Source organism: Trachurus japonicus, chromosome 2 (assembly GCF_045865225.1).
Source record: "Trachurus japonicus isolate A0001 chromosome 2, Traja_1.0".
NCBI classification, from domain to species: domain Eukaryota; kingdom Metazoa; phylum Chordata; class Actinopteri; order Carangiformes; family Carangidae; genus Trachurus; species Trachurus japonicus.
In genome coordinates, this window is record NC_140908.1 from 937,735 (window position 1) to 962,834 (window position 25,100).

At 43.0% G+C, this 25,100-nt stretch overlaps 3 protein-coding genes across 4 annotated transcripts in view; all 3 read right to left on the reverse strand.

Annotated features, from left to right (window-relative positions):
• Positions 1–3,290, reverse strand: part of agap1 (ArfGAP with GTPase domain, ankyrin repeat and PH domain 1) — a 137,148-nt gene extending 133,858 nt beyond the window's left edge. The window contains exon 1 of the mRNA XM_085794180.1: positions 2,729–3,290. Coding sequence (XP_085650306.1) covers positions 2,729–2,891 — 163 coding nt within the window. The 5' untranslated portion in view covers positions 2,892–3,290. The remainder of the gene's footprint in view (positions 1–2,728) is intronic.
• A 1,416-nt stretch (positions 3,291–4,706) lies between these two features.
• LOC146990454 (fas apoptotic inhibitory molecule 1-like) lies at positions 4,707–11,461 on the reverse strand. Its single transcript, XM_085802860.1, has 4 exons — positions 11,206–11,461; positions 8,714–8,942; positions 5,958–6,007; positions 4,707–5,511 (listed from the first exon to the last, which is right to left on the reverse strand). Exons 1-4 carry the CDS (start codon positions 11,320–11,322, stop codon positions 5,362–5,364), a joined length of 546 nt encoding a protein of 181 aa, XP_085658986.1. The 5' UTR covers positions 11,323–11,461; the 3' UTR covers positions 4,707–5,361.
• Positions 11,462–14,976: 3,515 nt separating this feature from the next.
• Positions 14,977–24,650, reverse strand: LOC146990455 (ras-related protein ralB-B-like). Of its 2 annotated transcripts, none has more exons than XM_085794497.1 (6): positions 24,400–24,650; positions 22,650–22,678; positions 22,126–22,272; positions 20,840–21,048; positions 17,616–17,790; positions 14,977–15,097 (listed from the first exon to the last, which is right to left on the reverse strand). In XM_085794497.1, the coding sequence occupies exons 3-6, from the start codon at positions 22,237–22,239 to the stop codon at positions 14,990–14,992; spliced, it is 606 nt and encodes a 201-aa protein (XP_085650623.1). In that variant the 5' UTR covers positions 22,240–22,272; positions 22,650–22,678; positions 24,400–24,650; the 3' UTR covers positions 14,977–14,989. The 2 variants fall into 2 exon arrangements, with proteins under 2 accessions (XP_085650623.1, XP_085650622.1); XM_085794496.1 differs by having other exon boundaries at positions 22,126–22,262; positions 24,400–24,541.
• Positions 24,651–25,100: the final 450 nt, after the last annotated feature.

A 25,100-nucleotide genomic window follows, 5' to 3' on the forward strand; every position in this document is an offset into this window, starting at 1 on the left:
CAAATAGAAAGTGCAATAAAAACATGTTTTATCTAACATAATGTATAATCGTGATTAATAATCGTGATTTCAATATCGACAAAAATAATCGTGATTATCATTTTGGCCATAATCGTGCAGCCCTAGTAGGAAGGCTCTGGGACTCACATGGAAGATTATGAATTAAGGACCTTGAATGCAGCACGGAGGTAAAACTGTTCATAATAAAGAATAAAAAGAAGAAGAAGAATGTGTTAATAACTGATCTGTTGTTGTTGTTGTTGATCTACACTGTGTTTGTGTGTACGGTGGCCCTGAAGGACAACAACAACAACAACAACAACAACAACAACACAGAGGAAGAGGAGGACGGTTACATAACCAGACATGAAGGAGAGAGACATCCAGATGTGCACTGATGGGTGAGAGACAGAGAGAGGTGGGGAGAGAGAAGAGGGGGAGGAGAGAGGGAGGGAGACAGAGAGAGAGAGGGAGAAAGAGGAGAGAGAGAGAAAGAGAGAGGGGGAAAGAGGAGAGAGAGAGAGAGGAAGAGAGAGGGGGAAAGAGGAGAGAGAGAGAAAGAGAGAGGGGGAAAGAGGAGAGAGAGAGAGAGGAAGAGAGAGGGGGGAAGAGGAGAGAGAGAGAGAGGAGAGGAGGGGAGAGAGAGTGAGTCACTGATCGCCCGAGGATTCAGGGAAACTGGAAACGAGGAGGACGAGCGAGTCACCGCGGCGACGGATGATGATGATGATGATGATGATGATGATGAAGATGATGAGCAGCCGTGAGAACAACATCTGGAGCTGAGACAGACAGGAAGCAGCCTGCCAGACCTTCACAATAAGAGCGCGTGTTCACACTTCAACAGCGTTAATTCAGTTTCTAAACTGGTTCAGATGGTTTTTATCCAGAGCAAACAGAGAACGACAACGTTTACACACAACATGACACACAACATGACACACACACACACACACACACACACACACACACACACACACACACACACACACACACACACACACACACACACACACACACACACACACACACACACACACACACACACACACACACACACACACACACACCTCCTCCTCCTCCTCCTCTTCATCATGTGACCCAGAGGCCTGAACAGAAATAGAGCTGCTTCTGACAAAAACTCCACTTTTACAGCTAATTGAATAAAAACCAGAGGCTCAGTCAGAGTTTCACTTTCAGTCTCCAACTCGCTGTGAAACATCTCACTCTCTCTTCTGCCCTAAACCCGTCTGTTGCCGCGACAACGGGGGACAGAAAGACACATGGACGGAGCGAAGCCCAGAAACCAGAGACCAGGTCCTGTCAGTCCCAGTGTCTTGATATTTACTTTATTCCTCCTCAGCTACAAAGAAAAGATGGTTGGATGTAAAATCTAAACCATATTTAATGTTAAATAAAGTTTGGATTGAACAGAAGAACTCAGCACAGAACCTGCTGGAGTTTTACACAAGCAGAGACTTTAGTACAACTATTTGGATTAGGAAGACAGACTCCTAGGTCCACAGCCCTGAGTATTCTTCCTATTCTTGCTGTAAATACTTTTCAAATATGTATTTTTGTTCATCAATCCATCCACAAGTTACTTCCAGTCTGTTTCCAAACTGTATTTCAACACTAGGTCAGCAAATAATCTTCATTATCCCACTTCTTCCAACTCTACTTTCTCTCAGTTCTAGATTTAGAGATCCGCACTTTTGGAATTCATTACCAATCCACCTTAGAAACTGCACAAGCATAAATTCATTAAAGAAACAAATAATTCACTTTCTATTGGTCCAGTTGAGCGACGCATAATCCACAACATGGCTTTTCTCTCTCTCTCTCTTTTCTAATTGTTTTATGTTCTTCACATTAGTGTAAATCTCTCTCTCCTCTCTAGAAGGAAACTTGACTTGACCAGCTCTTAGGGGTTTGTTTGGTTTCTCCTGCACATCTGCTTTATTGTCTGTAACAACATCTATTGCACGTCTGTCCGTCCTGGGTGAGGGATCCCTCCTCTGTTACTCACCCTGAGCTTTCTCCTGGTTTTCCCTGTTAAAAGGGTTTTCATGGAGTTTTTCAGAGGATGTTGTTACGATGCCATGTAAAGCCCTTTGAGACAAACTGTTTGTAAAAACGGGCTATACAAATAAAATTGCCTTGCCTTTATCTACTACTGTATACTTTGTATGTATGTTTTTTGTTGTTGTTCCACTTTTTAATAATATGCTGTTTTATACATCTTTCATGTGCTAATACAATGCAATACAATACAGGTTGTAAATCTTTAAAAACGAGTCAATATTATTAGTAGTAGTAGTATTATACTTTTATTTATTCTGATTCTATTTTAACTTGTTTTATTCTGTTCTTATTCTGCTTTATTTGAGTAATACCCTACTATTTCTATTCATCTATGTGTAATATCACTTTGTGTTGATTTCTCTAATCAGGAGTTTGTAACGAAGACAAATAAAGTGAATCTGGATCTGAAAACACAAAGAATAAATCAACTGTAAACACACACACAGACACACACACACACACACACACACCTCTCTCTCCCACCATCAGCCAGACACCAATAATCAACACCGGATCAATCAGACGCAGCTGCTGGAGTCAATCCCATCCAGGGGAATCGAACCTGCAACCCTTCCTGTATGCATGTTGTGTGTGTGCATGTGCATATGCATGTGTGTGTGTGTGTGTGTGTGTGTGTCCTGACCTTCGATGGCGATGACGTGCTCCCGGATCTGGTTCTGCAGCAGCGGCTCCTCCACGCGCTCCAGCAGCTCGTAGATGGAGTAGATGTTCGGATGCACGGACTCGAACCTCTGGATCTCAGACCGGATGGCGGCCGAGTTGGCCACATGTTGCTGGTAGTTCATCCTGGACTTGGATCCGGATCCACTTCACACACACACTGGACTTCACTTCAGTTCAGCTGCAGAACCACATAAAAGATCCTGGTTCTTCCTGCAGAACCGGAACCAGAGCCAGGTCTGGACTGGTCCTCCTTTCTCTCTCTGTCTCTGTGTCTCTACTCGGTCTCTAGATCTCCGGATCCGGATCCTCCTCTACTACATCCCCCCAGGTTCTGTTCTTCCTCTGGTTCTTCTTCCTCCGGAGCTTCCCGGGCCAGGCTGCTGCTACTGCCCGCTGAAGGCAGCTGTTTCCCGGCTTGTCCCGGCTCCCAATCCCGGTGTAGCGGCGGAGACAGATGTGCTGCTGCTGCGGTTCTGGTGCTGCTGCCTCCCCATATCCCCACAGTCCGACACCAGAGGAGGGGGGATAAGTGAATAAATAAATAAATAAACCCCCACCACACTTGACCCCCCGGTTCTGGGGGGTTTATCTATCACCGGCCGGGTTTTGGAGTCAGAAAGTGTCCGAACAAGGAGCGTGAAAATCGGCCTTGTTGCTAAAGCTACGAGCTAACTAGCGGTTGTTAGCTTCCCAACAACAACCAGGGAGAAGAGAAGAGAAGAGAGGGGGGAAACTCGCCGCTGCTCCACCGGGAAACTCCGCTCAGGAGCCGGATACTTGCAGCTGGAAACCCCGCCTCGGAGAACCGGAGAACCGGAGAACCACCGGAGCCAAGTGAAACCCAGTGGCGGGGTTTCAGTGCTGCAGCCTGGGATCAGTTCCTCAGGATGCCCCGCTCCCTCCCTCCGTTGTTTTGTCTCCGCTCCGGGACCAGCTGCTCCTCTCTCCCTCTCCAACACTATCACCGCCCGCCGCGCTCTGCCCCGGCAGCAGGAACGAACGAACCCTCCAGGTAAAATAAATAAAAACAGAATAAACCCCAGTAGAGTCCACAGGTGAAGTGACCGTGTTTTACAGGTGAGTTCTCCGGTTCATCATCCTGCTGCTGCTGAAGCCCGGAGCTTCGTGTGTGTGTCCCGGCTGGTGACGTCACCCGCGTCACCGCAACTAGCTCCGCCTCCCCCCGCAGTCAAGCCGCTACTCGCACACCTGCACGGCTTCCGGTGCCGGAGTTTCAACATAAAATACAATAAAATAAAATAAAATAAAGCCAGAAGTACCAAGAGATGATATGAATTATTAGTTGTTTTTTTCCCTCATAATTTTAATGTTAATACAAATTAAAAAAAAAAAAAAAAAAACTCACAAACACACACAAGCAGACCAAACGACACAACGACAATAACAACAAAAACATTGACCTATTTCTCAACAATAACACAGAGGGTGGGAATATACAGTGTATGTTAGATCAGATTTCTAAATAAAACAATAATAAAAAATAAAATCCACTTTTATATAGTCAGTTAAAATGACATTATTAGTTTTTGTTACTGTTGGATGTTCTACACATATATTTGGCTACTAAAAAATATATATACTATATCCTAATTATATATACTTTGTTTTATATTTGTATTTATTCTGATTCTACATTAACTTATTTTATTCTGTTCTTATTCTGCGTTTATTTTAGTAATAATATTTCAATTCATCTATGTATATCTCACTTTGTGTTGAAAATAAAGTGATTCTGAATCTGAAAACACAAAGAATAAATCTGCTCAAACTGCAAAATCAACTGTAAACACACAGACACACACATTTATAACATAAGCTATATATAGATGTACACATCATAATATATCATGTACTAGTCTACTACACACGAGACAAAACAAAATAAAAACACACACACTGCTTCTTGTTAGTTGCTTTTGTTCTGCTCTTTTGTTTATTTTTTTTATTTTATGAGTTGAACAGTGAACGTCTCCTCAGTTTTCGCTGGTAAACAGAGATTTTATATTAAAACAAATCTAAAATACAAGTAGAAAATCCTCAACATCACCAGATCCATTCACATCAAACCAAAGTTCTCATTAATCTAATTAATTTATCTCTTAAAGCTCGAAAACAGCAGAATCTCACTGATGTCTGTGCTTTTAGTTTGAAGATTCAGCAAGTCTAATTGTTCTTTAAACTACAAAGGCGATTTTTTTTTTTTTTTGGTGCGACATAACTAGTGCTTTTATTTTGAACACCAATGCGTCCTTCTTCCGGTCCACTTCCGGTTCAGTGCTGCTCACTTGACGCAGGCGCGTTCAGGGACATCGATGCTGCGTTGAGGCTGCGCACGAACCACCGAAGCAGGAATATGTTCATTTCTCTCATTTCTCCTTTTCAAGTCTTTTATTTTGACAGCACGAGATATGGGACCCTTTCAAAATAAAACTGTCAGATATTTTATTCAATAACCAAAAAAAAACCAAAGATGTTCCTCTGTGTTTGTTTGAATCTGTGTTTTCTAAACTGTCTAACTCATCAGAAATCAGTGTTATTGATCCCTCAGTGTGTGTGTGTGTGTGTGCGCTCTTATTGTGTGGACGCCGCCACCTTCTCTCCGTCCAGCAGTAAACAGTGAACAATGCCGCTCTTCTTCTTCCCACTGCTCATCGCCTTGATGCAGCACTCGTGTTCCCCGACCATGAAGTGTGTCTCTGTGCCGTCGTCCACAAACTCCCCCTGCACGCACGCACGCACGCACACACACACACACACACACACACAGGCTTCATCACATTCCTGTGTTTCTATATTTGTGAGACATTTTCTTTTATCTTTTTTTTAAGGATCATCATCATTTCTGCATATTTCCTTTTAATTTGCTCTGTTTTTATTTTTTCTACTTCCTGTTTTCAAACTGAATGTTGAGTTTTTCCCGTCAAAATCAATAATCAATAATATTTTTCTTTGACCTTCAAGTCTAAAGTAAAAAAACAAACCTTTAAAAGTTAAAGCTTTAAGTCTTATTTTGAAAGGACATATCCTGTTGATGGACACGGAGCAGAAACACAAAGATGTGACACAACAAGTTTTCTCCTGTTTCCATAGAAACGTATCGATGTTATGTGTGCAGCTTTAACAGTTATCTGATTATCGATTATTGATCATTGATCGTCGTCTCTCACCATGGCGTCCATCTTCTGTCCGTTGCACCAAACGTCCATCGTGTCTTTTTCTGACGTCAAAACACAAAGAGAGCAGCTGATGACATCATCATGACCTCATCCACCTGTCACATGACCACTCTCACCTGTTGTGTTGTGTTGTGTTGTGTTGTGTTGTGTTGTGTTGTGTTGTGTTGTGTTGTGTTGTGTTGTGTAACAGGAAGTGGCGTTTCCTTTAATCCCTGCACTGACCTGACCTCAGCAGATTAACCCACTGTGGCCTTTACAACAAAGTGGTTTGTGAAGAATAAACTATATTACTTATTTATTATTAATAAAAACAATATATTAAATTCATTATTATCAATTATTTCATATTAATTAAAGGTCCAGTGTGTAATGACGTCATGGTTTTACACAAGACACTACAGGTGAATAGGGTAAAAATTTAAACTAACAGATATCACCATGAAACTTCCCAAGTTTATCTCTCACGTTAAAGCAGAACTATGCAGGATTTGGGCTGTAATTATTGTGGCTCAGAGTCACTGTGATGGTTGAGTGACCTGTTATAAAGTGAATGGGGTCTAGGCCAATGCGCTCACCCCCCCCACTGGCTGAAAACCGCACTTGCAAGATCAGTCGTCCGTCTCGGTGTTACAAATCTCGTCAATGGATAGAAGTATCGCGAGAAACTGCCTTACGGCAGTACGAGATAAGAACGCATATGACGTCATGCATGTCACGAATCGTGATTGGTTTGAGTTCGGAAAGTCGGAGGAAACCATGGAAACATGAAATGTTTACTGATGAAGTTCAGCTTGTGGCTAACGGGGAGCTAATGCTAACACAGATACACACACCATGGGTCTTTTATAAGATAATGTAATACATCATGACACACACACACACACCTTCGCGTTTTGGAACCTTTATTCCTGTGTGTGTATGTCTGTGTCTTTGTGCCTGTGTGTGGCTGTATTAGCGTTAGCTCCGCGTTAGCGTTAGCTCCGTGTTAGCATAGCGTTAGCTCGGTGTTAGCGTTAGCTCGGTGTTAGCGTTAGCTCGGTGTTAGCAGGGCTTAGCAAACAGCAGTAAACACAAGCACGTGTAGGGGGGGTGGAGGAGGTGGCGGCGGCAAGGTTTTACGACAGTGACATGTGCCTCCCAGAACTGTGGGGGAGCTCCGGAGAGGGAAAAAAAGAGAAACCAACGAAGGAGCGAGCTATTTCCGGCCGACTTGCAAAGTTCTGCTTTAAGACAAATATTTTTTGTATTACAAGTTTTGCCAATTTTAATGTTTAAATATGTAAAGGAGGCATTATCTAATTAAATATGTGCTAATTTGCATATATTTCCAGAACAGAAATCTGAACAATGGATGAAGCTACTTTGTTTTATCTTGTTGACATATTAGAGTCTTTAGTTTTAACAGAGGAGGATTGTGGATATCTCTTTTTATCACTCTGTAAATGAGAAAATACTGTCACCAGCCCTAAAACATCTAATGTCTCCATGTTTTTAGTAATAAAATGTTGTATAAATGAGGCTGTGAATGATATATCAACAATCCCCTCTGTAAAAACTTTCAGAATATAGAAAGGGATCAAAGTGGAAGGTTTGGTGTCTGGAAGTGCTGCTGAAGTGGAGATTTCTAGCTCAGAGTCTGAGTCTGAAAAACTCTTTCTGAGAATAAAGACTTGTAGTCTAGTTTTTATTCTATTATATATTTTTCTTTCTCTCTCTATTTTCTGCACTTTCTTTTATTCTTCACACAGTTACACACATCGCACATTTTTTACTTTGCACTAAAATCAACACTGCCAATTTGTTGTACATACTTTTGTACATTACATTTTATTGTATCTGCTATTGCTATTTTATTATGTATAGTTTGTTCTTTATATTCTTATACTAGATGTTGTTATCGTCACTGTGTGTCTGTGTAATGCTGCTGCTGCACTATCTATCTATCTATCTGTCTGTCTGTCTGTCTGTCTGTCTGTCTGTCTATCTATCATTCTATCTATCATTATTTATATCTATCTATCTGTCTGTCTGTCTGTCTGTCTGTCTGTCTGTCTATCTATCGTTCTATCTATCTATCTATCTATCTATCTATCTATCTATCTATCTGTCTGTCTGTCTGTCTGTCTGTCTGTCTGTCTATCTATCGTTCTATCTATCTATCTATCTATCTATCTATCTATCTGTCTGTCTGTCTGTCTGTCTGTCTGTCTGTCTATCTATCGTTCTATCTATCTATCTATCTATCTATCTATCTATCTGTCTGTCTGTCTGTCTGTCTGTCTGTCTATCTATCGTTCTATCTATCTATCTATCTATCTATCTATCTGTCTGTCTGTCTGTCTGTCTGTCTGTCTATCTATCGTTCTATCTATCTATCTATCTATCTATCTGTCTGTCTGTCTGTCTGTCTGTCTGTCTGTCTGTCTGTCTGTCTATCTATCGTTCTATCTATCTATCTATCTGTCTGTCTGTCTGTCTGTCTGTCTGTCTGTCTGTCTATCTATCGTTCTATCTATCTATCTATCTATCTATCTATCTTTTTCTTGCTTTTAATTGTATGTTTAATGTTTTAATTTTTTTAAATGGTTTGTTTCATATTGTGTTGGTCATCATACAGAACAAATTGTTACTTGTGTCTCTGAATTAAAAAAGTTGAACTATTTCCATGTTTGTAGATTGTGGGTCACATTACGTAAAAGGCTGTTCAGTGTTGAGGCTGTTGTTACTGTCGACCAATCAGAGCTCACCCAGCACCACGCGGTAGTCCTGGCCGTCCACCTGCAGCAGCCAGGTCTTGGTGCTCTTGGCGCGGTCGTCGATGAACTTCTGCAGACTCTTGCCGTCGACCTCCAGCGAGTACTCGTAGGCGAAGCCGCTGACGGCCTCGATGTGGACCGTGGCTCTGGTGTTGGCTCCGCCCACCGTGAACGTCTCCTTCCCCACCAGCTTGAACATCCAGTCCCTCCGGACCACTTCCTGTGGACACACGGTTGCGTTTCCATCTCAGCTTTTCACTGAATAAAAACCATATTTCTAACATTTCAAAAAAGCACAATTGTTGCTATTTACAGCTGTTTTGAGAATGAGATGCGTTCAAATGTTTCGGTGAGACCTGAGTTAGTGTTTTAATACCTGGTTTTTATTGCAATATTTAGGTTTCTAGTTGAAATGCAGAGCTGGACAGAGTACTGGACCCCAGTACTTGAGTAAGAGTACAAATACTACTGGTCAAAAGTTACAAGTAAAAGTAGCTCAGTCAACATGTTACTCGAGTAAGAGTAAAAAAGTACATGCTTTTAAATTTACTTTAAGTAAAAATAACAGTATAGTAAATGCCTTATTCTTCACATCAATGAATGACTCTAATTGTTTGTAAATGAATGTAAGGAGCTTTTAACTCTTGTTAGTGAGAATGAACTCTTTGAAAGCAGCTGCACTGATGTGCTGCTTTTAGGGGTTAGGGTTTCCTTCACAGACAAACACAGCTTGTGTCCAATAGGATTTTAGAAAAAGACCTGAAAGTAACCAGTACTTTTCAGCCTTCCTACAAATTAACTCCAGTAAAAGTACAAATATTTGTCTTGGAAATGTATTCAAGTAAGAGTAAGAAGTACCAAAGAAATCTAATACTCAAGGAAAGTACAAATCCTCTGGATATGTACTTAAGTACAGTACTCAAGTAAATTTACTCTGTTACTGTGCGTTCACACCAAAAGCTTCCAAAGCGTCAAAAACGCTCGAGGGTGGGCGTCAGACAAGACAGCTCCCAAAACGGCAAATATTTTCAGCCGCTTTGGCCGCTCGTCACGTGACTGACGTCAAAGTTCGATCGCGCTGGTCATTGGGGAGCCGAAATACAAAAAAAAGGCAGCCGACGGACATCTCTATTTCTTCCGGTTGCCGCTGAACCGCGTCATAGCTCATTACCCTAAAGTTAAACCTGGCTCAACTTCTCATCTGGTGGCGCTTTGGACGCTTTGGAAGCGCGGCGACGCCTGTTGACGCTTTGGACGCTCAGTGTCACCAGGCTCTCATTGAAAATGAATTGACATCCGGCATTTTTGACGCTTTGGAAGCTTTTGGTGTGAACGCACAGTTACTGTCCACCACTGTTGAAATGAAAACACAACTTGTGACGTCACACAGGTGGAAACCATATATATATATATCTATGGGTGAAAACGCCCTCTGTGTGTTAGCGTTAGCATTTAGCTTCAGATTGAGACTAAAACGCTGCGTTTGAGGCAACTTGTAATCTCCCAGATGAAAACTCAGATTTCCGACTTCAAATGTTGGAGAGGCAGCAGGATGCCAGAATGACCACAAACATGATGGACCGCGACAAACTCATCGCATTCAAAGTGTTTCATGCGGCTAACAGCAGCTAACGGAGGCTAACAGCGGCTAACGGAGGCTAACAGCAGCTAACGGAGGCTAACAGCAGCTAACAGAGGCTATGTAAATGACGCAATGACATGTTGAGCATTACAGAAAATCCACCAATTAAAGGACTCAAATACATCAACAAACCAACAGGAAGTGAAGCCCTTTCAAAGTAAAATAACACTGATGAGGGTGAATTGGCCTGATGTGGGACATTTTGTGAAGTTCAGACTTCTGGTCCATACTGAGATGAAGCAAACGCTTTCAATCTACATCCTGTACCTTTCTGAAATCCTTAGGTTGTGATCTAATGAAATCCAAAGAGATCAATAATGTGCTATCCTTTGATGTCTTCTAAACTCAAACATTTATCATGAACATTATGAAAAAGAGACAAGCCATTTACCCCTTTAACAGTATTATGACCACTTCCAGTTAATAAATGTGATTTTCTTTTGTTGTAAAATATCCAAAATAATGCATAATAACAATAATATCATTATTCATCCTATTCAACTACACAGTTTAATCTGAAAAAGCACCGTCACACATGAGGAAAAACCACCTGTCCCTCTTTAGGACGGCATGCTCCAGTAGAAATGTTGATTGAAATTGTAAATATTGAGAATGGTTTCACCATATTAAAATATATTTTAATGCATCAACATATTATAAACACATTTTGACCCAAAAATTGCAATAATGTTGTTTTTTAAAATAAATTCTGGTCTTAGGTAACATTAACTTTGTCCAAACCTAATGTCACTATTCTGGTGGCCTTCGTCTGTATAAAGCTGTTGTTTCTGCAGATCTGCAGCGCTGTGATGTCATCAGTGATGTCACAGCCGGGTCTCACCTGTCCGTTGACGTAGACGACCCGTTTCCCCGTGGTGGTGCCGTGGGCGAACTCCACCCTGTAGACGCCGTCGCTCAGCGCCACGTCCCACAGCGCCACCAGGTCTCCGCCCAGCATCTTCACAGACCTCAGAGACTAAACCAGGACCAGGACCAGGACCAGGACCAGAACCAGGACCAGACCCGGAGGAGAGGGAGTCACAGGAGTAGCGTCATTCCGAGGAGGAGCAGGAGGAGCAGGAGGAGCAGGAGGTCCGGGCTGTGGGCTCAGCAGCAGGTGTATTACTGTAAGAGGCTTAGACCGACACTGATGATCAGGATTTAGTCTGAGCCGCTGGTTTGGTTCTAACAGAGGGAACAGGGTCAGTGAACGCACCACACACACACACACACACAGAGGGAATAGGGTCAGTGAACGCACCACACACACACACACAGAGGGAACAGGGTCAGTGAACGCACCACACACACACACACACACAGAGGGAACAGGGTCAGTGAACGCACCACACACACTCACAGAGACAGGAGGTCAGTGAACGCACCTGAAAAGGGACATGTAGATGTCTTTAATCGAAGCCCTCCTGGGACAAGGAAGGAAGGAAGGAAGGAAGGAAGGAAGGAAGGAAGGAAGGAAGGAAGGAAGGGAAAAAGAAAGGAAAGATAGAAGGAGGGAGGGAACAGATTGGGTCAATTGGGTCAAAAAGGAAGGAAGAAGTAAGGACGAAGGGAAGGAAGGAAGGAAGGAAGGAAGAGAGGGAAAAAGGATTGTGGAAAGAAGGAAGGGAAAAGGAAGGAAATAGGAGGGAGGGAATAGATTTGTTCAAGGAAGGAAGAAGAAGGGAAAGAAGGAAGGAAGGAAGGAAAGAAAGAAAGAAGGAAGGAAGGAAGGAAGGAAGAAGGGAAAGATGGGAGGAAAAAAGGAAGGGAAAAGGGAAGGAAAGCCAGAAGGAAGGAGGGAACAGATCAGGAAAAAAAGGAAGGAAGAAGTAAGGACGAAGAGAAGGAAGAAAGGAAGGAAGGAAGGCAGAAAGGGAAAAAGGATTGTGGAAAGAAGGAAGGGAAAAAGGAAGGAAAGAGGAGGGAGGGAATAGATTTGCTCAAGGAAGGAAGAAGGGAAAGAAGGAAGGGAAAAGGGAAGAAAAGGAAGATGGAGGGATAGGGAACAGATCAGGTCAGTTGGATCAAAACAGGAAGGAAGAAGAAGTAAGGACGAAGGGAAGGAAGGAAGGAAGGAAGGAAGGAAGGAAGGAAGGAAGGAAGGAAGGAAGGAAGGAAGGAAGGAAGGAAGGAAGGAAGGAAAGAAAGAAGGAAGGATGGAGGAAGGAAACAGATTGGGTCAATTTGACCCAGAAGGACAACAGGAGGGTTATAGATATGTCAAACTGGAATTAGTCGTAATTCAGTTACAGAGATCTGTAACTCACATAGTGATATCTGTAATGACACATGATTGGTTACAGTGAGCTCGTCTGTCCTATAGGAAGAACCTAGTAGATCTGATCTTGTTTTTAGAGATCTGCAACACATCCAGTCTGGCTGTTAAATGTTCAAATGTCTTGACGTAGACTTCTATGTTTCTAGAGCGTCTTTGGTGACGGCGCAGGAACTCCACATTAAACAGACTTTACAGAAACCTTTATGGACTCGTTTATAGATTATTATAGGATTTAAACTACTTTGTTGTTTTCATCACAGCTCTTTGTGTGTAAATATTCTTTATGAATAACAGAACTACAAACTTGGTCACAGTTTGTATTTGATCAGATTTAACCTGCTGCTACAGCTCCATCTAGTGGCCACGGTGACACACTACACCTCATAGACAATAAACCATTATGATTATTATTAAATTGCACATTATTTTTAAGGTGGTTCATAATGTTTTGTAAAAAGGTTAATTAGTGCAAAGCATTTGTTTACAGATATTTACAGATTATAATGTTTTTATTTTACTGCTCTTTCACTTTAACAGTTCATGTGACTCAGCTGCTTTTATCTGATGAATCACTGGTGGTTTTATTTCTGACTTTGACTCTGAACTCTTTAAGTCTTTCATTTTCAGCTTTAGTGAGTTTATTTTCATTTTCTGTTTGTCAGAAAGAAGGAAACCTTTATATAAAGCCTATATACGTGTATATATATATTGTGTGTGTGAAAATGAGCACAGATCCACAGGTGATTGATTGAAAAACGAGCCGCCGATCGACCCGTCTCTTCTTTTTATTATCAAATGGATATGAGGTCGTCTGCAACAGCACAAACAACACGCAGCAGAGTGATTTAAATAGCAGATAATCCCTTTGAAACGTGATTATAAATTATATATTTGTGTTCGTCAGGGAGGAGGAGGAGGAGGAGGAGGAGGAGGAAGCTTCCATACAGGAGGAGGAGGAGTGTCTCAAGTGTCATTACACATCATCAGGAATGTGGGAAAACATGGAGGAGAGAGAACAGAGTAAAAGTTTTGGCTCCAGGAGTTTGAAGCTGCCGCTCGACGCTTCACGTGACGACAAGAGACGAAGACGACGACAAGAAGACAAAACACTTTAAGGCACAAAAATCTCACAGTGGAACATTTTGGATTTTCTTTTTGTTGTTGTTGGGAGGGGGAGGGAGGAGGATTTTTGTAAAAACTAACTCTTCTGGAGAGATTGTCTACAAACACCACGGGTTCCCTTTGTTGTTGCTGTGACTCCGCCCACAGGGGAAGAAGGAAAGGAAGGAAGGAAAGGAAAGAAGGAAGCAGGTCTGTGGACACGTGTGTTGTTTCCAGGTGTATTATTATTATTATTATTAATAATATTAATATTATTATTAATATACTGGACACAGTGTGTTTCCCTTTAAAGGGATAGTTCAACATTTTGTCAAATTGGCCCATTGCCATAATCCCTATAGTCATAGCAGTAGGTTTGTTACCTTTAATTGTCAGTGCAAGCTGTTCTATGTTACGAAGGCTCATGGGATTTCTTGGTTTCCATCATCAAACTCATCAAATACACAATCCAACAACTCCACAACGCTCTGGTGGACAAGTTGTGAGCTGCACATTCACCACACTATGAGATAATAACACAACGTTACCACACAGAGTTGTTTTAGAGGGAAATTCATGCAAAACCACTGATGCACGTTGCCTTCAGGGACAGTTTTTCATCAAGCAGTCACTAAAACAACTCTGTGTGGTAACGTTGTGTTATTATCTCATAGTGTGGTGAATGTGCAGGTCACAACTTGTCCACCAGAGCGTTGTGGAGTTGTTGGATTGTGTATTTGATGAGTTTGATGAGGGAAACCAAGAAATCCCATGAGCCTCCGTAGCGTAGCTCTGAGCAGCTCACGGCTCTGCTCCGCCGTTCTAAAAACAATTAAAGGTAAGGAACCTACTGCTATGACTATAGGGATTATGGCAATGGGCCAATTTGACTAAATGTTGAACTATCCCCTTAACAGCGGCTGTTTGTCTTCTTCCACTTCCTGTTTCAGTGGATTTCCCAGAATCCCGCGGGGTCCTGCTCTCACACGTGTCCACAGGAAGTAGTCGGAGGAAGAAGAAGCAGAGAGAGGAAGTGAAACATGGAGGGGGCGGGGCTAAAGGGGGCGGAGCCAGAGAGCAGCGTGCAGCAGACTGATGTGTGGACACTGCTGCTGCTGCTGCTGCTGCTGCTCGCCAGTCTGTGTTTGTTACTGGGTTTGTGTCGTCGTTGTCGTGGTCGTTGTCATGGTCGTTGTCATGGTCGTTGTCGTGGTTACTGTGGGTTTGGCACCGTGTCTCCTCCTCGCTACAGGATGCAGCAGCGCTTCTTCTTCTTCTTGCCGCTCGGACCGTTCTTGTCTTTGCTCTCCGACATCTTCTTCTTACGCACCTCCCGCATGAGGTCGAAGAACACCTGAGAGAGGAGGAGGAGGAGGAGGAGCAGGAGGAGGAGGTGGAGGAGGAGGAGGAGGAGGAGGAGGAGGAGGAGGAGGAGGAGGAGGAGGTGGAGGAGGAGGAGGAGGTGGAGGAGGAGGAGAAGAAGGAGAAGGAGACAGTTAGTGAAGTGAGGCGGATCAGGACTTGTCCGTCTCCTCCAGGCTCAGAGACCGGAGCTGAAGACGTGTCACAGCGAGTCGTCTCCAGCTGTGGACTCAGGAATGTGGAGGACGGAGACGACCCACAGAGACGACCTGCACCTGAACGCACCGCGGTTCATTTCAGCCTCAGTCAGACTCAAAGAAACATGTATATATAATATATTTAATATCAGAGTCTAAACCGACAGAGGGACTGAGGCTCAGTAGAAAAAGACAAACTAAACTCAACTAATATGAAGAGAAGAAAGTGAATAAATATAAATTAAACTACAGTCAATTCTCCGTCTGGTTTATTAGAAGTTAATTAAACCAGTAAATGAAGCTGCTCTGGATTCGACTCAGGGCTGTAAACTAACGGTCGCCACTCGCCAAATGCGACTAAAATATTCCCCTGGCGACTTAAATTTGGAGGGCTACACGCCACGGGGGCGGGTAGATGTTTGTCCCGTGTTGTTGTTGCTGTTGTGTCGCACTGAAGTGCAACGTAGCCTCACGCCAGTGTCACACACGCGCACCGAAAATCACGCGCTCCACGCGAGCCGGAGCCCTCCCTTTCACAGCAGACGTGCATTTCTCCGCGCCGATTGTTTTTGCCCCGCAGCTGTGTGCGTGCGTGCCTGCCTATCTCTCTCGCGCTCACGGAGCTATAGACCAGAGGTGGGGACTCAGTTTGCGACTCAAACTCGAGTTGCACTTAAGTCACACACACAGAGACTTCAGACTTGACTTGGACTCGTGTTTTGGGACTCGTGAACAATCTTTTTTTTTTTTTTTGGCTCGTGCCAGAGTGCAGCCAAACACAAGAGAGAGGGACAGAGCTCCTCTGACAGCTCAGTCAGCTGCGGGTGAGTGACAGGTGACTGTGAACCGGCTTTTTTTTTTTTTTTTTTTTTAATAGCCTATAGCCGCACCGTCCGTACAGGTGAGGCACGTTTGTTGTCTGGCCCTCCTTCACGGGGACTGCTGCATAACTGGTCTGGCACATATCAGGCTACAGGATAAGTTTTTTTTTTTTTTTTGCTGCGAAATATGACTGAAGGCCCGTATGGAAGTCTGCACGGGTCGACACGCCCCCACGAGTTGACTGAGCTAATTAAAAAAAATAATAACAGCAGTTCTTCTCAGAAACATGCAGAGGGGCAGAGCAGCCTTGATTCTTTCTTGACTCAGAATACAGTTTTTCTTTAAATGAAAGCTTTCATTGTGTGTTTTCTTCATATTGCATTGCAGTAGCCTATTTAAAGTGATCATAAACAACTAATCAATAGGTACTGTATGCTAATAAAGGAGTGATAATAATACAGTAAATGCTTTGAATGTCTTAGATATAGCTGTGCAGTAGTCTTAGTAGACCAGATAGCAGCAGATGATAGAAGGGTCATTAACCAGAAGAGACAGGAGACTTTTATTTTTTAGAGACTTGAGACTTGACTTGAACTCGTGACCAAAGACTTGAGACTTGATGAAGTTTCACCCCACAAAGACTTGAGACTTGACTTGGACTTGCAAAAAAAGACTTGTGAACATCTCTGAGTAATAGAAGGAATGTTTTGTTTGTTAGTTTTGCAATGTTAAGGTTTCCCAATTTGGAATGTTTTGATTATTTAATAAGACTACAATTTATTTGGCTTTGGCTTCTTTTCAAAGCATGTATTGCGATAAAATACTGTTATCTCAATGAAAAGTGCTGAAACTGATGTATATGTAACGAAAAGAGGCAACTTATTATTTGGCCAGTAAAAAATGTACTTGGCCGGTAGATTTTTTCATCTACCGATCCCCTTGGCAGGTGAGCCAAAAAGTTAGTTTACAGCCCTGATCCGACTCTTTAAACAGGAACCACAGAACCAGTGGAGAGGAGTTTACTCTCTGTTCTACATTCAATAAAACCCTGTCCCATACACAGCTGCATCTCAATACGTTAGAATATCATGGAAAAGTCCTTTTACAGTAGTTCAAGTCCAGTGCAAGTGCAAGTTTCCATATTTAAATGCTTTAAACTGGTCTTTTCAATGGTCATTATATAGATCCATTACATTTCATGTTTTTTCTATGGATTTAATTCCTTTTAATTGTAATGATTGTCTTATATTTAATGTGTTAGTTTGACTTTTTGAACTGAATGACTGACATAAATAAAGGTTTCCATGACATTATAATGGTATGAGACGGTCGGTTCTGCAGCTGAAGCAGATCAAAGCTTCTGTTGAATCTACGGTGAGAATATTTAATATTCAACAGAGGAAAAAGACTCAAATTAAAATACTAAACTAAACTGAATAACTTGTTAGTTTAACCCTGTCTCTGTCTCTGTCTCTGTCTGTGTCTCATCACCTTGTCCACGTTGGCTCTGGTCTTGGCCGATGTCTCTACGTACTGGACGCCCCACTCCCCGGCCTTGGCCGCCGCCTCCTCAGCCGACACCTGACGCCGCTCCTCCAGGTCCGACTTGTTCCCAACCAGGAGCAGAGGAATGGCCTCCTCCTCCTTCACACGCAGGATCTGCTCCCTGACACACACACACACAGATTGGTTGCTTATATCTCATGTTTTGGACCCGTTGCGTTTCCAGCTGCTTTGCTCTTTTAGGGATGTCACGATTACTTGTTTTCACAATTAATCGCGGTATTAAACGCCACAATTAATTGATCGTAAAGATTCCTAAATACCGTCATTTTCCAAAAAAGATTATGGAGCTATATCTGCAGATGTGTGCAAAAATAAAGGTAAATGTACAGATACTGGTCCATTTATCTAAAGTAACACTGAATTGGTGGGAATTTAGATGTTAGGGTGTCATTTGTATTGTAAAAAAAATGATTGAAATAAACTTAAACATTTGGTATAGATGACAATTAATGAAACATTTCCCCTGGGGGATTAATAACTGGTCCTATATTAAAGGGATAGTTCACCCAAAATTCAAATTTCACTCATTATCTGAGTGAAATTAGAATTTTGGGTGAACTATCCCTTTAAGAGACTAGTCATGCAATTATATTTTGACTATATTTGATTTTACACGTTCATAGTGTTGTGAAATTTATTGATGCATAATAATCGTGATAATCGTAACACCATGATTATTTCTCTGACATATGGTACCAAGAAAATCTATAATGGTGACATCCCTACTACTTGGTTTTTAATCGTCTGGTTTCAGAAACCTGCTGTTTCTCTCTCCGTCGATCTGCTTAGAAATGAATTCTATATGAAAACAAGAACTAGTGAAACAGATGCACGGACGCCACGGAAATGAAACACTGAGCGCGTTGCCATTCAGACAGAAACCTGGTTGTAGAACCTGAGGGGAAGCAGGGAGAGCAGCTCGCCACCTGAAGTCTGGCTGCTTAGGGGTTTTCTGAATGTTATTTTATAACAGTTTTACAACAAACTGCTGATTTCTTGTCATGAAACGAGAGGTTTTAAACAGGTAGAGGTCAGACTTCACTTCACCATGGCGAGCGTTACTTCCTGCTTCCTCTTAGCCTCTCTACTGAAGATGAACGCTCCAGGTCCGGTCTCTTCTCCTCCAGAAACCAGAATGAGGATCTAATTTTATTTAGGAGTTCTCCACGTAGCAAAACCACACATTCAACAGGTTTAATCTGGATCTAAATTATCTGGATGTTTAAATCCTTTGATTTTCCATCCAGGATCAATAATCAATAATTCATCTTTACTTTGATCCCAGTTAGACTGGATCCGTATGATCCAGATCCTGAGTGTTAATGTGACCGTGTGTCAGACTGAAGCTGAAGCAGCATGGAGACACTCACACTGGATTCATCTATTATGGGATGTTTGAGATGTTTTCTGTTTCTTACATGTCTTTTAAACATCCAGATCTGATCTGGTCTGGATGTTTAAATACATTAAAAAGCAATTCTACATTAGTCAAACACATTGTGAATATTTTTCCATTTGCTTCAAATTCAAACTTCATTGAATTATCCAGTAGTTTGGGAAAAGTTCTTTAATTGTGGAATAATCCAAAGTTAACTTTATTAACTTTATCACCGTTAAGGTTTAAAAACCAGGTGCTAAATATAAATCAATCAATGTTTATCCTATTTATACAGTTCATTTGACCTGTTTGAATTTATTTTAAATCTCATGTTGTTCCTGAATCCACCAAACAGCTGGGATCAGAATAATCCGATGTTCTGGATCAAGCTTTTCCTGATCCCACTAAAACTGAGGGTTTGATCCAGATGAAAACCTGGGGCCTCATTTATCATTGTGGGTACACCTTTTTTAACACCCTTTTTCTCTGGTTTTGTGCGTACGCACTTTTCTCCGCCAAATTTGGGATCTATCAAGCCAAAACCTGACAGGAAAAAGTGCAGACATTTACACCCATTTTGACCCTGGCGTACCGTGATTTACAGTACACCTTTTTTGAGGAACAGGAGGAATTGGCGACACCGTTGCTGAGTCAGAGAACTGCAGTGTGAGAGGGAGAGAGGAGCGCGGAGTACATTTAGAAGAGCACAGTAGGATTTTTTGAAGTAAGTAGGCTAGTGGTAGTGGTGGACCGTTGATGCTGGCAATCCAACCCGCTCTATAATAACACTAGGCTCTATGTTAATTGATAAACAGAGTGGATTGAGGATTTTGCTTTTTTGCTTATACACACTGTGACGTCTGACAATAAGGATCAAACCCGCCAAGTTTAAAAACAAACCGGCAGCAGCGCACACTGATCTGCAGCCTAGACTGTTATTATTCTGTCACCTGAGTGAACGAGGTGCACGTGTCGTGTGTTTGGAGCTGACGAGAGGAGAGAATAAAGAGTGAGACAACGCGGCACTGAGGAGGAACTGTGAAGGACTCAGCTGTAATGGAAAATGACCTAAACCGAGTCCAGTAGAGCTGTAACTGTGTAGTGGAAAGCCATGCAAAGTAATGGTAGGTAACTATCGTGGAAATCCAGCTTTACATTGTTTTAACATCTAGGTAAACAAAAAAAACTAAAGATTTTCTGGGATAAAGGGGCAGATTACATAAGATTATTCTTCTTTCTGCTCCCTTTTGTTGAGATTTGGGAGGTTTTTATTTTTATTGTAGCTTATTGAAATGCAAGATCATTTTTTGACTGATTTATTGCCCGATATCGCCGTGTATCTGCTTTCGGAGAAGTTCCGCTTCTTTCCCCTGCCCTCCGCCCGTTGTCTCCGTTGTCACTTTGTTGTCACTTTGTTGTCACTTTGTTGTCACTTTGTAGCCGCTCCACAGAGCACACATGGCTAATTAATATGCACGTGCTGACCATATATGGTTGTGTCTAGGCATTCCGGGGGTGGAGTAAGAGGTGTGCACCGTTTTTGGGTTCGGTGTGATTTATCAAAGAGAAATTGCATAGAGTTGTAGGTACGCACAGTTTGATAGATCTGAAAAAGGTGTAAATATTTTGGGTGTACGCCATTTTCGTCTTTTCACCATACGCAAAAATTTAGTAGCAGTTTTACACCCTCTTTGATAAATGAGGCCCCAGGACCGGATCACGTGATCCGATCCGGTCTCAGGATCCGGATCTAGTCTCTGGTCTGTGGTACCTGAACTCGGAGGTGGCGGTGAAGGACTCGTGCTCGGTGATGGAGAAGACGAGCAGGAATCCCTCGCCGCTGCGGAAGTAGTTGTCCCTGATGGCGGCGTAGTCCTCCTGTCCCGCCGTGTCCAGGATGTCGATCTGCACGTCCTCGCCGTCCAGAACCACCTTCTTCCTGTAGCTGTCCGCCTTGGTGGGCTCGTAGTCCTCCACAAACTGACACACACACACAGAGAGACACACACAGGCTGCTGTTACAGGAAGTGGAGGCAGCAAGGCATCATGGGAGACGTAGGCTGTTTTCGAAATCGCATACTACCGTACTGCCTACTGCATACTGCGTTAGTATATACTGTATACTGCATAAGTATATACTGTATACTGCATACTGGATGTGGGATTCAGTCTGCTACTTCAGCTGACACCGTTCACACCACAGTAACAGTATACAAGTTTCCCAGAATGCATTTTGCGGCAACCGGTAGCAGTAGCTGTAAAACAGGAGAAAAGCTGTTTTATTTCCCACTCTAGCGCTGTTATTTAGTTTAGTTTTAGTTTTAATATGTAACTGTTTAGATCCCAAATATACGGCCAGTTTATCCAAATGACGGCTGTTTAGAAGTTTGCTCCGATGTTTTTCAGATTAGTGAAGCTCCACCTGTGGAGCAGCAGTCGCTCTGCAGAGCTGCTCGGCCGGCCAACCTCCGTCATCATCCCAGGGGAGAAAACGATCGCTAATTAACTTAACTGCAGGTTTTTAGAGGTTTACCACCGGCTGGTTAAATTATTTTTAGGAGATAAATGTTGGTCTCATTGATGAAATCTAACAATTGTGGCAGTCGCATTAGTTAGTTTGAATGTAAAGTGAAGCTTCATGTGTGTATTGGACAGAAGAGCAGCGCTGCCTCGGGGCTCTGCATGTACAGAACGGATCAGTCTGCATTAACTTTTATTTTATTAAACTATATAACATTGTTACGGTACACAGCAAAGATACTTCACTACCGTCTTTGGTTACGGTTAGACGTCAGGGGCGCATTGCATTGTGGGATACAGTACGCAATGTAGACTGGTCAGATACTGGAGATATTTCCCGAATCAGTACAACATCCGGGAATTTTTCGCATACTGCAGATTTTGCTTCTGTTTGCATACTGCATACTGCATACTGCATTTTGTCCAAATCAGTACGTACTAGCAGTATAGTATGCGGTTTCGAATACAGCCAGGCTGGTGTTACAGGAAGTGGAGGCAGCAAGGCATCATGGGAGCTGTAGTCCTGCTGTTCCTCACCTCGTCGTACATGAACTGCAGCGTCAGCGCCGACTTCCCCACGCCGCCACTGCCCACCATGATGACCTTATGGAGGACCAGGGACGTCTGGTTCTTGTTCTTACCCGACGCCATGACCCGGGTCCGCCTCAGTCCGCCTCAGTCTGCCTGAGACCAGGAGAGACCAGGAGAGACAGGGAGAGACCAGGAGAGACCAGAAGAGACAAGGAGAGACCAGGAGAGACAAGGAGAGACCAGGAGAGACCAGAAGAGACAAGGAGAGACCAGGAGAGACAAGGAGAGACCAGGAGAGACCAGAAGAGACAAGGAGAGATAAGGAGAGACAAGGAGAGACAAGGAGAGACCAGCAGAGACAAGGAGAGACCAGGAGAGACAAGGAGAGACCAGGAGAGACAAGGAGAGACCAGGAGAGACAAGGAGAGACCAGGAGAGACCAGAAGAGACCAGGAGAGACGATTACTCACCAATAAAAACGTCCAATCAATCAAATAAACCATTGAACCATGATCCTGTTTCCTACTCACCTGAACTCCTAAACCTGTGTGACACAGACCTGAGACAAGGAAATAAACATATTGATCATCAATCAGCCATAATTGGTACAATTCTGAGCTGAGATAACTAGAAGCTTCACAGAATAATGAACAATAAAAAAACAAAACAAACAGATGTTCATACTGGAGCCAGATCCAGATGTTGAGGAATCAGCTGATCGATCACATGAACCTATCAATCATTATCAGCTCAGATTGACACATGAAACCAGATCAATCATTAACAGAGAGGTTCATAAAGTTTACTGTTCACATTCATGTTAGAACGTTTATTATAAAACGGAAAGGTGAAATGCGGCGATCTGATTGGTTGTTAACCGTGGTATAATGAGCATATACCACGGCTACTATTCTAAAGCCTTATCACAGCATAGGCTATCACAGGCAGGTATGACTGGTATGAATGGAAGTTGTTGTCATGTATCCATGACAACTGTTGCAGTCCAAAAGACAGTCTGTGTTTTTACGATGTTAAAAAATGAACTAAAGTAGTTGAATTCACATGTTTAAGGTGAACTTTCACCTCCGCTTCGTGCTACCACGGACTGTCGTGATATATTGCTTAAATAACAAACTGATCAAACACTTTGATCTGTTTGATCCACATCTGGAGAATCACTGAGGATTCTAACATCTGGATGTGCTCTAACAGACACACACCTGTTGTACAGATACACATCTGTACCTGCAGGCCTAGAGATGTGCATCTACTGTCCAGATGTGTATTTGTACCGGTACAGATGTGTATCTACTGTACAGATGTGTATTTGTACCTGTACAGATGTGTATCTCTACTGTACAAATGTGTATCTACTACAGATGTGTATCTGTACAACAGGTGTGTGTCTGTACCTGTACGGTTTGTCAGTCACACTGTTGTTGTTTCCTCTGTTGACACTGTAAATATCATCAGAGTGAAGCTCAGGGCTGTTTGACACAAAACCTCCAGTCTATGGCCTATATAGCCTACATCCCATAATAGTATTATAGGCATGCTTTATCTGCTCTAAACACAACTGAACCGGTTATAAACTCATTAATTATCTCTGTTTGGACCAAGTCACATGACCAGTAACAGACAGTTGTTGTAGCTTCACTCTTATAACTCCACCTCACCTGAGCAGGTGAGAGGGGGAGGGTTTGGGATGAGGGGGGGTGGGTTATGGGGGGGTTGAGGGCTGGGGGGTCTGGTGTGTTTTCTATTTAAGTCCTCTGCAGGTCTCTGGCCCCTGGCGGAGCTCCAGACTGGAGGAGATAAGGGCCACAGTGGAAACACCCGCAGCAGCAGCTCCGCACCGTGACCTCTGCTGCTGCTGCCCGGGGGAAAGGACACCAAGGCCGGGGAGGAGGAGGGAGAAGGCTCGGTGGAATCGAACCGGACCTGGAGCTGCTGTTAGCTGAGCGGAGCGAGAGAAGCGGAACCGTGAGTGACCGTGTGTCTCCGCTTCCTCACCAGCTGACAGCTGCTCAACACTTTTATATCAACCCCCGGAGCTCCCGCCTTCAGCCTCCTAACGGCGCCCTCTGATTGGATGACGCGTCGAGCGGCTCTGCTGTGATTGGCTGCTGCCGCCGTCCGTCAGTTAGCAGCAGCGACCGATAACTAACGCTTTCTCTCTCTCTGTTCTTCTCTCTTTCTTTCGCCTCTCGGACGTTAAAACGAGTTCCCGCCAAACCAAACGGTCAGTCAACCGGACACCGACTCCCCCCTCGCGCTCACCTGGTGACGTAATCTCCGTTCCCGCGCTGAGGAATCCTCCATAAAGCGACAACAACACAACACGGCGCCGCTGCACAACTTTCACAACTTGACCAGGAGACTCTTCTCTCTGCCCCACCTTGTTGGAGCCGGACTCTGCAGAGATCCTCTACGGCCGAGAGGGAGAGGAGGACTCACTCCCAGCCGGAAAACATGGACCACACGTCTTCTTCAATAAAAATACAATAAAATAAAGAAACACCAGTCGATATGAACCAACGCGTTTCACCTCATTAGACTCTCAGTAGATTCTCAGTAGATGTGGTTAAATGAGGCTCCTACTACTTCTACCGACTGAGAAGCAGCAGCTACCGGGAAAAGCGCGGAGTGACACATCACGTCTTCCACTTCCTCCCAGCGCGAGGCAAGATAACATTAACAGGATGTGACGTCACGGAATTCCTCGTTTATCTTTGAATTTATTTATTCTTTTTGCTCGTTTTGTTTACTGATTCTTTTATCTGACGCCCCTCCCTTCAATTATTGGTTTCTTTTCTTCTTTTTATTTATTCATTTTTAATTCATTTCTATGTTTGTTTTTTTTTGTTGTTTTTTTATTTAAAGAGTTGGTTCAAATCTGAAGGAATGGAAGTTTAAAAATGAAAATAATTTATTGACACTCTATTTTACCATTTAATACTGATTATTTTACCTGAAGACTT